We start from the raw sequence: 13201 nt of genomic DNA, 5'->3' as shown, positions 1-13201 counted from the left end.
ACTCTCTTCTCTTCTCTTCCTTCACTTCATCCCTCTGGTTGTCTGTCCAAATCGATTAGTGTACAAAATATTTGTATTCAAAAATCCATTCTCATATTTGACGATAATGGTATACGAGAATGGGTGACATATATATTTCTATAGTAACCATTCAATAGTGAACAACATATGATCTCATTGAAGTCGGATCCTGGACCATTGAAAGTTTATAAACATAGAACAATTGAAATACTATATTATATTAAGTAGTATTAATACTGTAACATACAAAATTTGTTATTGTAATCAACAATAAATGTATATAATTATGTTTGTTTGTTTCTTAGAAGATAGATCTTTCGGTATAACTATTGATCAATCCAAGAACAATCATAAAGACTGATGAAAGAGCCAGCCATGATACTTGAAAAGAACCTAAAATGAATGAAGGAAAATAAGGTATGTTTTTGATTTAAAATAAACATGTGGATTATAGTCATAGTAACTAGTGTAGAATCAATCTTTGAATCAGTAGGCTTTAATATACACAAGTGGATCGTGGAGGCGCACTGCTGAGGAGTCCCATAATAGGACGAAACGGCAGTCAAGCGGTGCTTCCAGGTTTATCATGGTGGTCTAGCTTCAATTGACTCATAATTTCAACTATAAAATTACTAAAATCTTACAAAAACCCCGTCTGATCTATAATCATATGCTCACTTATGACTGACTTCAAGAGATATTTCCTGGAGTACTAGTGGGAAGCAGTGACCAGTGGAGTTCAACCACGTCTGTTGTAGAGATATCAACTCACTAAAGACAATTGGTGAACGTTTGCTCATATTTCGTGGATTGGTTGAAGTTGAAAAAGTGAGAAATCAAGATCCTCAAATACAACCCAATCATACTTGATGGAGAAACTCTGGAAGAGGTAGAAAGTTCCACGTATCTGGGTAGCATCATTGATGGATGTGAAGGATTTGATTCAGATATAAAGGCTACATTCCTACATTTGAAGAACATAAGGAACTCAAAAGAACTGTCTGTCAACCAATATCAAAGTCATAATCTTTAATAAGAACGTCAAGACAGTACTATTGTATGGAGATGAAACTCCGAGAACTACTATAACTATCATCAAGAGGGTACAAGTATATACAAACAGTTGTCTACCCAACATATTGAATGTCCGTTAACTGAATACCATGAGCAACAACCTACTGTGTAAAAGAACGAACTAGCTTCAATCTGAACCAGAAATTGGGAAGAGATGTTGGAAGTGGATAGGACATACATTAAGGAAATCACCAAATTGCATCACAAAGCAAGCATTAACTTGAAATCCTGAACAGAAGAAGACCAAAGAACCCATTGAGTCGAGAATTCAAAGCAGACACGAATAGGATGAATAGTAACTGGAATGAACTGGAGAGGATTGCCGAGGACAAAGTTGGATGTAGAATCCTGGTGAGAAACCTATACTCCTCCATGAGAGTTTACAGGCATAAGTAAGTCAGTAAGTAAATAAAAAAAACTTATTGAATGAATATCAATAGAAAAGGCTTAGTTATACACTTTTTTATGAAACAATCACTTACTAACTGAACCAGATGTCGCTTAATATTTTACCCCCCCCCCAAAAAAAATACAAAAAAATTTCATTCATTTATATTTTATAAGAAAGATGTTCTGTAAAAGAATTCACAAATTTTTTTTTGTTTTTTCATCGTTCGATTTGGCAATGTTATTGTTGCTATAGCGGTACTTGAACATAGTACCTTTCACCCCAAATATCAAGAAGTTATCTATATATTGATCTACTCAGATCAACAGATAGTCACTAACTTATATTCGCTTATTGAGTGTTTACTTGTATCTTCCCATTTGTTATTTTGAACTGTGATTGATCAGTCTCTTGTTGGAATATGTTCATCATGTGCGGAGTGCCTTAATATTGCCTGAAATCACAAGCTTTATAAGCAGCTAAGTGGATAGCGCGATAGCGTTTGAAGCGAACGGTATTGTGTTCGAGTCCCAAAATGAACATCAACTATGAGATGAAGGTACATCTAGCTGACGAATCCCAAATAGGACGAAACGCGCGTCAAACTAGATTCCACTGCTAACTACTATCTATCTTTGCTTATAAAGTCACTAACTTATTTAACAGATATAATAGACATGGGATTATTCATTCAGTTGTCAATATTAGGAATTAAATACTGGTCAAACTTTGTTTTTTTATATGAATCCTTGTCATACTGATAGTCACATGTCATCTATTCTAAAATTCATCTGTTCAAGTAACTATCACCTATCTAATCTATACAGAATGTATATTTGTCAAGAGCGAACAATCGGAGTTCAACTGTGAATATAGTCGATGGGTGAACTCACATCTACCGGTTTAGTGGTATAAAAGAAAGCATAACAATATAGTGAATACATGGAACATACTTGTCGGAGCGGCTAAAATAGAAAAAGATTCACAATGTCAGTCAGGATATTATTATAGAAGTCTATCAATCAGCCGTATGTATTTCTGTATAGGTTCAAGTTGTCATATCATTTTAGATCAGTGAGATGAAATTGTTAAGATAAATCTCAGAAGTAGAACAAAATGTAGTGAGATAAAAAGTAACTGCACTTACGACATTGTTAATGATTCTAAGATTATAACGGTTGGATCCATGGGTCGACTTAAGCTAGACCATCATGAGTAACCTGGAAGCACCGGATGTACTTTTCGTCCTACTATGGAACTCCTTGGTATTGTGTATACACGATCCTGTGCTTTGGAATTGAACCCAAGTCCTTCGGTCGTGCGCGTGAACGCTTAACTCCTAGACCACTGAGCCGGTATCCAACGATGTCAATGTCTAACCTCAACCAATCCACGAAATTGCGCGACCTTCCGCCATTGTCTTCAGTGAGTTACTGTCTAACATCTTGAAGTCAGTTACTAGTCAGCTCATGATGAAGATTGTCAGAATCAGGGTTTGTGGAAATTGATACTGAGATATATCAACAAGTGATCGCAACCATCTAGTCTGTAACTACTTAAACTTGTTCCTGGAACAACTAGTCATCTCCGTTGATGAAGATTCACTACTTATTCGACAGATATATCATTCTTAAGTATTATTCCGAGTCCGTGTTTGATTGCTGCATTTTATCAATAGTTGTGTTGAGGACCGATAGATATTAGACATAAAAAATAGAATATATGATTGTGCCTCTCATGTACTCAGTAGACAACTTTTATTTTAATCTATCAACCTATGGAACAAATAGTGGCTCGTTAGTTTAAAATGAAGCCGCCATCATTCTCAATACCGAAGATGATTGCGTTTACCATGAGTCATGAAAATACAGGGAGGTATATCATCATGTTGATGAATAACATTATATTATGCTCATTAGCGATGCGCTCTCACATATCCGTTAATGTCATGCATACCTTTAGACGGGAATTAGTCTCTTTTGATGATAATTATTCAAGAGGCCAGTTAGTTAGTCCTTTAGATTTATTTTTTAACAAAGACATCCATAAATACAACAAAAATTATTTCATTCATGATGTTATCTGTGAAATGACAACTTGATTTATTCAAAGATCCAATTCAATACAGACTAATGGCAAATCAGTCATGTAAGAATCTCAGATAGATAGTTAGACATTAACACCGTTGCATAACGGCTCAATAGTCTAGTGGCTAAGCGCTCACGAGCGAAACTGATAAGTCCTGTGTTCGAATCTCGCGAGGTGGAATCGTGGATTCTCACTGTTGAGGAGTACCACAATAGGACAAAACGGCCGTCCAATGCTTCCAGGTTTTCCATGGTGGTCTAGCTTCAATGGATTCATGATCTCAACCACTAAAATTACTATAATATCCACAAAACTCCTTCTGATAAACTAAGTATATTGTGAATACAATTGCATAAATAACGACTTATAAAACATTTTCACATTAGAACTCACTTGTAGCTGAAACACAATTTCAATAATTATGTTTGATACAAGTCAATCTAACAATGATCAAATGTTACATGAAAGACAACTACAAAGTATCATTCATTGAACAGTTTTCAATGGAGAGGTATGTTTCATCATTAAGTGAACTAGAGATATGTGAGTTCGAGTGTGTTTTGTGTAATAGAAAGACCTATAGATTAGGAATTGATGAGTTCGTTCTTTGTCTCGGAAGATTATCTGATGGACCATTTACTGATAGATGTTTATCAACCTACACAATGATAATTGTGTTTTAGAATGATGTTTGTTTAATTAAGAAAGACTTTAAAATGAATGATAGGTGTGTGCAGTTGTCGAGTTCCTAAAGGTACGAAATGAGAATATCTGGTTTCCCTGTTAGACAGAATTCAGTTTCATCAGACCTCATATTGAAATGACAATATTGAGATGATTTATTCATCAAGATGTATATCGGAAACAAATTTTAGCCAAGCTTAGGAAGACTGTAAAATGAATGATGCGTGTGTGTGCAGTTGTCGAGTTCCGAAAGGTACGATATGCGAATATCTGATTACACCGTTAGACATAATTCAGTTTTACGACACCTCATGTTGAAGTAGAAATATTGAAATGATTTATTCATCAAGATGTACATCGGAAACATATTTCAGTCAAGCTTACTAATATCATCATCGAATAAACCAGAACCTGAACATTAGAAAAGAGAAATGTTCACAATTACAATAACCATCAATCTTCTTCTTCTTCAATAGGTTTACATAATAATGAAACATCATAGTAACAATATTCAAGATTGACATCATTACCTTTTACATCATGTACAATTGTCAACAATACAATTGCACTAATTACAGTTAATAGACGATGATTAGGATGGGGATGATGATAGTGATGCATAACTGTTGTCTCCTTCATCGTCTACTCTTCTTCTTCTTGTTCTTCGATCTCTTCGAGTATTTGCGAATGTTCGTTGATTAGTTTTTATAATGAAACCTTTTTCAAACAAGAAGAAGGAGGAGGAGGATATTTGAAATGTTTACTTTGTTATATAATTCTTATGTAAATAAAATGAGAAAAAAATCCGTATTAAGATAGTACGATTAATGGAGAACTAATCAAATTTACATTATGACCCATTAAGTATGTTTTTTTTCGAATTTTAATATACTACTTAATATAGAAAGAATTATTTTTAGGATAGAGATTAGTGATGATTATTGACTATAATTGATATTATGAAGTGACTTAAGTAAGAAGTCTATTTGGAAACCAGAAAGCAAAGTACAGATGTATTGTTGTAGTACTGAACTTCTGGGCGCTTCTTTTAGTAACCTGTGGTGTTTGAATGAATCAATGATTCTTTTTTATTGATGACAGTTTTCATTTTGAAATCCAAATACAATACATTCGCTCGTGCTCATCTGATACTTTTTGAATAAATTGCGTTATTCCTGGAATTACTAGTATGTACTGTCATTTGAATACTCTTAAGCATCACATTGGCGTTACCATGGAGCCTGTGATGGAACGGTTGGATATACATTCAGATTTTAATGCTTTTGAGGATCACATGGAAACGTTTAAAATCTGTGCTGTGGCCAAGGAAAATGTTGAGGATGTTAATATTGTAGCTCGTTTCTTTACATTCATCAGAAAAGAAGCATACAGCTTAATAAAGAGTTTGGCATTTCCAGACAAGCCGATTTCGCTCCCTTATGCAACTCTCAAGCAACTATTGTTGGACCATGTGAAGCATAAAAATTTCGAATGCGATAAAGGGGAAAAATTCAATGAAATGACTCGCCAGGGCATCAGGAATCCCATTACTTTAATACGTCGCAGTCCAATATGTAATCAAAGTTATTCAGATAACAATTCATTGAGTTATGAAACAGTTCATGAACATGAGCACAAGTTTGGTAAATGCTTGTTCTGTGGTATGTTTCACCTATGTAATTCATGTGTATTTCGTAATTCTAAATGCTTTAAATGTGATAAAAATGGACACATCCAGTCAGTTTGTAGTACTATGGTTCACTTCGCCGAAACCAATGCTAAAATTTGTGATTCTACTAAGTCGAATGTTCCCTATGATCACTTATCTTTATCCAAGACTTCTAGAAGCCGTATAACGTTACAGAGCAGTCCAGAGTTGAATGAAATCCAGAATCATTGTGAAACAATAGGTTCTCATCAACCAACTTCTTATCGGATTTCTCATGTTACTGTACCAGATATGGTTTGTCATAATGATTCATATATTTTTGATGAAATTTCTTACAACTCTGAGAATGATATGATGAATGAGTCAAATCATGATCTGAAACCAGACTCAGTTTTGGGAGATGCTGATTTTCCTGATGATCCATTATTCTCTAATGAAACTCTTAATCAATTCGAGGAAAATATTTCGTAAAAATCGAATTCTGATATCATACCAGATATTATTTATCCTCATAATGCATTTGCTTCTTGCGGGTAACTGGTTCAATGCGAAGCACCAATACCAAGTGAGCTTGAATTTTAATACAATTCAGATAACTTCATATCAACTGTTGTTTATACTTATCATGAAGTCACTTCTAATGAATACCCTAGTCAATATATGAAATATGTTTTAAGTGAAGCCACATCATTTATAACTTTGGGATATGAAGATCCATTATTATTTCGTGGGAGAAGATAGTGTCGGAAAATCTATGGTTCAAACTCTAGATATCAGTGGTTTCAGTGCACAACCGACATGGTGATTCTATGCAATTCCAAGAATCAGATGAGTCTGTTCCAACTTCGGTTGTTAATTCTAATACTAACAAATGCATTCTATATAATACAGAGTCTATACCCAATACACTGTCGGACAGACGTAAGATGAACTTAAGAAGAAGACGTACACTCGATTACAGACACTTACACTTCAATTTAAGCAGTGGCGGATGTGATTTTTATATGAATCAATGATTTCTTTGTATTGATGACTCTTTTGATTTGGAATTGCAAATACAGTACATTTGCTGGGATTACTAGTTTATACTATAATTCAAATACTCTTAAACATCACAAATATACATATAGTCTATCCTCGTGTAAAATTATTGACTTAAGTTGCTTTGATGAATACCAAAATTAAATAAGTCAAATACGAAAATGAAGTTTTGAATACGTATATTTTGTACACTCATTTATCTGGACAGAAAGTCAGAGGGACGAAGCGAGTGAAGTGAAAAGACGGGAGCGAAGCGAAATGGCGCTCAGTGGAGAAGGCATTTGAGCCAACTTTATTTAATCAAGTTTGAATTGATATTTATAGTCACACAAAAATAATCTACAGACATATGATGAGTAAGATAGGAAATACACACACATATGCTTACATAAAACAGTCAAGACTGATGAGTAGATATTTAACGAGGTCAAAATGTAGCTTGACGATAATGGATGGATTGATTTGTCCAGAATCTAGAATGAGTTATGAGAGCTCGACACTACAAGGGTGAATAAAAGTTCTATTTTATCTTAATTGGTAAATAAAATAAACTATTTTGGCTTAATATATTAACCGACACCACATTCTTATCCAGAATTCTGCCACTAAAGTTCAATCCCAGAAACTTAAGTCTAACGCTTGAACGCTTAACATCGAAACTACTCATCCGTAATCCAGTGGTTTGTATGTTTAATTTCAATAGTAATGTTCAACCGTATTAACTTGTTTCCATCAGGGTTACTTCATCACATATGACATGATTGAACTTCTTTAGCCACGGCATTTTTACTAGAGTTCTAGAATTAAATCCTAAAACCGATCAGTGAAAACCAGCGAATGATCATTGGTCAAGCGGTTAATGGAGATTATTATTATAAGGTTTATGCAATATTGAATTTTTGGTACAATATAGAATTCTTAGCATAAAGTATTTAAACAAGTTTTCATCCAGTATTTCTTGATCGATCCGGATGATAAATATTAAGTGCATACCAGTTAGAAGTTAGCAGTTCAGTCAATCAACATCTGAATAATGTATATAGTTTACGTTGCATATTCTCAACAACAATGATATATCTGATTAAGCCTTTTGTGACTTGTACGACGAAAGCTACGACGAAAGCGCGCTATTTAAAAAGGACAGTGGTATTTTTCCTCGTTGAGTAAATTCTATTGTTTTGATCGTTATTAACGTATCAAGACTACTGTTTTTATACTTTGATTGAATTTCTTTCAGTTAAAGTATTCTATTAGAGTATCATCTTTGGTATCCTAAATAGTTTTATCGTCGGTACTCCAGAGTACCTTTTTTTTTCCATTGTGTCTGTTAGTACTTTGGTCCTAACTGTTTATAGTTTTTTTTTTCTACTTATAGTCAACACTCACTTTCGCATCTTAAAATGACTGGAAGATGCAACAAAAGCATTTGCCACCGCCCAGGATGTCGATATCCTGTTGATAGCGGCATGCAATGCGATGAGTGCAAAGGTTGGTACCACGATGTTTGCACGAATCTAACACCTGCAGCTTTCAAGCGGTTCAGTAAAAATGGGTGCGTATGGCTATGTCAACAGTGCTGTTTGGATGCAAATAGCCTGCTAACCGAGGCCATTTCAATAGTAAATGCCGCAAAAAAGTGTCTCGGCAAGCGCGGTCGGGATACATCAGTCAGAACTCAATCTATCGACACGCAGATTGACACAAGGCAGGCCCAAGTGAGTCCAAAAACTGCCGACCCACACCCTACTAAGGAGGAAGAACATCCTCCAAAGAGGACTGTTACAACCAGAAACTCGCGCAAAAAAGTCTCTTCTGTCCCTCGTATCAAAAATGGTACCCAGAAGGGAACTTCAGGAAGCCGAAACCGCAAGGCTCGATCGGTTTCCAGCGCGAAAGATGACCCGATCTCCCAAGTCGTCCTGACTCTTCCGGAATCCCACAGTACGCCTGACGCGAATGTGGTTACCACTCCAAAGAACGTTGGCGATTGGGTACGGGTCGTAAGAAAAAAACGCCAAAATGACGTAAAAGGAAGTCATACCCCCACCAAAAGGGTCGACAAGCCGAGGTCTGATCACAGCGACAGATCAGTCATTCTCCATAGAGTCAAGGAGAGTGACAACTTAGAACCGAAAGCTCGTTTTGAGCATGACATTGTGTTGATAAAACAACTACTCAACCAAGTTATGCCCAAAAACATCCCCGGAGTCACCTTGCTAAAGGTGTATAGATTAGGAAATCTAGCGCATCTGAAACCAAATCAGTCTAGACTACTCAAAGTCGTTTTCAAATCCTCAAACGAACGCGACTTAATCTTAGAAAATGGACACAAATTAAAGGGTTCAGGAGTTTTTCTCCGTAAGGACTTACCGTTGGCGGACCGTGTTAAAAGACGGGAAGCCGAAAAGGAACTACAGCTCAGATTAGACGCTGGCGAAAAAGACCTGAAAATTGTAAATTTTCGGGTTGTGAGGCTTCGACAGAGGATGATGCCGAAGCCACTCTGGGTGAAGCACGAGGCCACCTAAATAGGCTTCGGATCTGTTATACCAACGCCCGGAGCTTACTAAATAAGCTACCGGAACTAGGTGTACAGATTGACTCAACTAGGCCAGACATAATCGCAGTCACAGAAACATGGCTGACGCCGTCTATAGATAGTAGGGAACTTGATTTCGAGGGTTTTACATTGGTAAGGGCCGATAGAATACAAACGCGTAAAGGAGGGGGAGTAGCTCTATTCATTAGGAATGCTATTCCATTCACCATTATCGACAGTGTATCCCATGAGAGTGGGACGTATGAATTAGTTTGCTGCCGCCTGAAATGCAGGGGACAAGAGTTACTACTTAGTTTGATCTATCGCAGTCCAAGCTGTGAGGCAAACGAGGTCCTGCTAAGCAGTCTCAACACTTTATCACGAAGTGATCGATGTCTAATCTTAGGGGACTTCAATGCACCCATGGTGGACTGGGGAAATCTTCGGACTGAATCGTCAGCAAACTCCTTCGAACAGGAACTAGTTGATGCGATAATCACTTGTGCTCTAGTGCAACACGTGAAGGAAGCAACTAGGTACGACCCGGGTTCTGCATCATCCTTACTAGATCTTATATTGACTCATTATGAGGATGATGTTGCAAACCTGGATTACATGCCACCCCTAGGCAAAAGTGATCATGCAGTTTTAAGCTTTGACTTCCATATAACTGTCGATCACGAGTACGCTTCAGCTCAATCCAGACCTAACGTCTGGAAAGCAAACATAGCAGACATCATGAAATCAGCATCATTAGTAGATTGGAAATTAGATCCAGAGTCATCAATCGAAACGGCTTGGGACGTATTCCGGAATTTATACTTAAAAGTTACCACCCCCCACATCCCTTGGACTACACCTAAGAGACCGAGAAACTCCCCACCGTGGTTCAGTAGGGAGGTTCGCATCCTTCTCCGTAAAAGAAGGAAAATGTGGGACAGATTTAGGTTACTGGGGACTGACGAGGCGAAATCTCAGTATCAAAAGGCTCGAAATACCTGTGCCTCGACCCTCCGTAAGGCCAGAAAGCTGTACGAAGAGAAAATCGTAAGGGAATCCATAGAATGCCCTAAACGCTTGTATTCGTATATAAACCAAAGGACAAAAAGAAGAAGAAATGTTCCTTCATTATGGGGAGACAGTACTGCCACATCACTAGTGGAGGATGACTTTGGCAAAGCTCAAGTATTCTCTAAATACTTTAGCGATGTATACACCATAGAAACACCCTTCTCACCAGTCCATGAAAATCCACCCACACAAGCACTGGACAGCGTAACCATTGAAGAACTCGATGTTTTTGGTCTGCTAGTTAAGCTTGACATAGGTAAATCCACTGGACCCGATGAACTGCATCCTAGGTTACTAAAGGAATTAGCTAACTTTGTTGCGAACCCTTTAAGTGTATGTTTTAATCTATCCGTAACCCAGGGTCGTCTACCAAAAGACTGGAAGAACGCCATAGTAAGTCCAGTCTTCAAAACAGGTACAAAACATAAGCCTGAGAATTACCGACCAATTAGCCTAACTAGTGTGGTTGTTAAAATCTTAGAAAAGATTATTCGGAAGGAACTGTTAAAGTATCTCGATGAAAACCGGATCCTCTCCGAAAAGCAGCATGGTTTTAGAACAGGTTACTCTTGTCTCACAAACTTATTAGTCGCTCGTGAAAGCTGGTGCGCTCTTAAGGACCAAAAATTACCTGTAGACGTAGCTTACATCGATTTCAGCAAAGCCTTCGACAAAGTTCCGCATAACCGGCTGTTATATAAGCTAAGGAATGTCGGGATTGGAGGCAATCTATTGATGTGGATAAAAGACTTCCTAGTTGGGCGTCAACAAAGAGTAAGGGTGAACTCCAAGTTGTCTAGCTGGGATACTGTGCTTAGTGGAGTCCCCCAAGGTACAGTTTTGGGGCCAGTGTTATTCCTCCTGTACGTAAATGATCTCCCTCGTCTACTATCGTCATCGGTCTTACTCTATGCTGATGATGTCAAGATATGGAGAGCGATACAAAGCAAGAGCGATAGCTTAGAACTTCAAAATGACCTGGAGAGATTATCTGAATGGTCCCAAACCTGGCAATTGCCGATAAACACTTCCAAGTGTATTGTGATGCATATTGGCCATCAGGGTACAGATACATACACGATGAATAACACTGAGTTACCTATTGTTCAGGCACACAATGACTTAGGCGTCATCGTTAGTCAAGACTTAAAGACTACTGCACACTGCCGTGCAATAGCCGCCAAAGGTTTTAGGACTTTATGGTCCATACGCAGGGCTTTTAGGCATCTTGACGCTAAAACGTTTCTGACTTTGTATATAGTGTTCGTACGCCCTAAACTTGAGTACTGTATACAAGCAGCTAACCCCTGCCTAAAAAAAGACAGTGAACTCTTGGAAAGAGTTCAGAGAACAGCAACTAGGCTGATTCCCGGAATAGCGAAGCTCCCGTATGGTACTAGACTGACCAAGCTAAACCTATTCCCGCTGTCATATAGAAGAATCAGAGGTGACTTGATTATAGTTTTCAAATTGCTAAATGACAAATTTGCACCTGATATGCCCTCATTTTTCTTGTCTTCCAAAACAGAAAATCTACGAGGACACTCCAAAAAAGTTCACAAGCCCAGAACGAATTACTTGTCAGCTGACTACCGACTTTCCCATCGAATAATCAACGAGTGGAATTCATTACCTCAGCACGTGGTTGAGGCTCCATCCGTCGACTCCTTCAAAAGAAAGTTGGATCAGCTGAGAGACCATCATTGCCAGGACTAACACAGGCCACCAAGCCTCCTGTCCTTTCCAAACTGAAACTGAAACTGAATACTGAAAATTGTTACGATTAGTCGTTGCACTGGCAAGGTCGCGTGCGTTTGTTAGTTACAGTCAGCAAGGTATTACCACGTCTGTAGTGAGTCTAGTTAAGTACAGGTTATAAAAATTTAGACGTTTCATTTTTCAACTGGTAAATTTACCCAGCCTATTATCTTCTGTAACATTATTTTTGTCAGGGAACATGCCCTAGTATAACCCAAACAACAAATGAAGGGGAAATAAACCCAAACAACAAATAGAGGGGAAATAAAGCCGTAAATGCATTGGGAAATAAGTCGGAAATAGTGCGGAAATGCACCAAAATATCTGCCTTTTCTCCTGTCCGGGGGAAAAATAGAGCAAAATTTTCCCTTTCTGTCGCTCTGTTTTTCAAATTTCGCTAAATTGCCGATTTTTACCCTAAATATCCGGTACATTGTTTACTTTTCCACTACATACACACCGATGTAATTTACCCAAACAACCGATAAAGAGGAAATAAAGGGGAAAATGCATTTGAAAATAAGTCGTAAATAAAGGAGAAATGCGCCAAAATGTCTGCTTTTTCGCCTGTCGAGGGGAAATAAAGCGGAATTCCCCCTTTCTGTCGCTCCGTTTTTCAAATGCCGCTAAATTGCCGATTTTTACCCTAAATATCCGACGAATTTCCGATTTTCCCCCTAAATATCCGACGAATAGCCGACTTTTCCCTTAAATATCCGACGGATTTCCGATTTTCACCCTGGTTATCCGACGATTTGCCGACTTTTCCCTTGAATATCCGACAAATTTCCGATTTTCACCCTCAAATATCCAGACGATTTGCCGACTTTTCCTTTGAATATCTGACGAGTTTCCGATTTCACCCAAA

At 37.6% G+C, this 13201-nt stretch overlaps 1 protein-coding gene across 1 annotated transcript; it reads right to left on the bottom strand.

Annotated features, from left to right (window-relative positions):
- Positions 1–230: 230 nt before the first annotated feature.
- Smp_123200 (hypothetical protein) lies at positions 231–4909 on the bottom strand. The gene is made up of 5 exons (XM_018797970.1): positions 4786–4909; positions 4630–4666; positions 2437–2448; positions 1578–1595; positions 231–414 (listed from the first exon to the last, which is right to left on the bottom strand). Coding segments are annotated over exons 1-5 (177 nt in total). The 5' UTR covers positions 4895–4909; the 3' UTR covers positions 231–413.
- Positions 4910–13201: the final 8292 nt, after the last annotated feature.

This window comes from Schistosoma mansoni, chromosome 6 (assembly GCF_000237925.1).
Source record: "Schistosoma mansoni strain Puerto Rico chromosome 6, complete genome".
NCBI classification, from domain to species: domain Eukaryota; kingdom Metazoa; phylum Platyhelminthes; class Trematoda; order Strigeidida; family Schistosomatidae; genus Schistosoma; species Schistosoma mansoni.
This window is presented reverse-complemented; position numbering and strand designations above follow the sequence as displayed.

What these genes read in the sequence shown, in the direction of transcription:
- Smp_123200 (XM_018797970.1), bottom strand. Translation starts at nt 4,894, where the DNA reads ATGAAGGAGACAACAGTTATGCATCACTATCATCATCCCCATCCTAAT. An exon ending in AATTGTACATGATGTAAAAG is followed by an intron (nt 4,667 to 4,785) that starts GTAATGATGTCA and finishes TCTAATGTTCAG; the next exon opens with GTTCTGGTTTATTCGATGAT.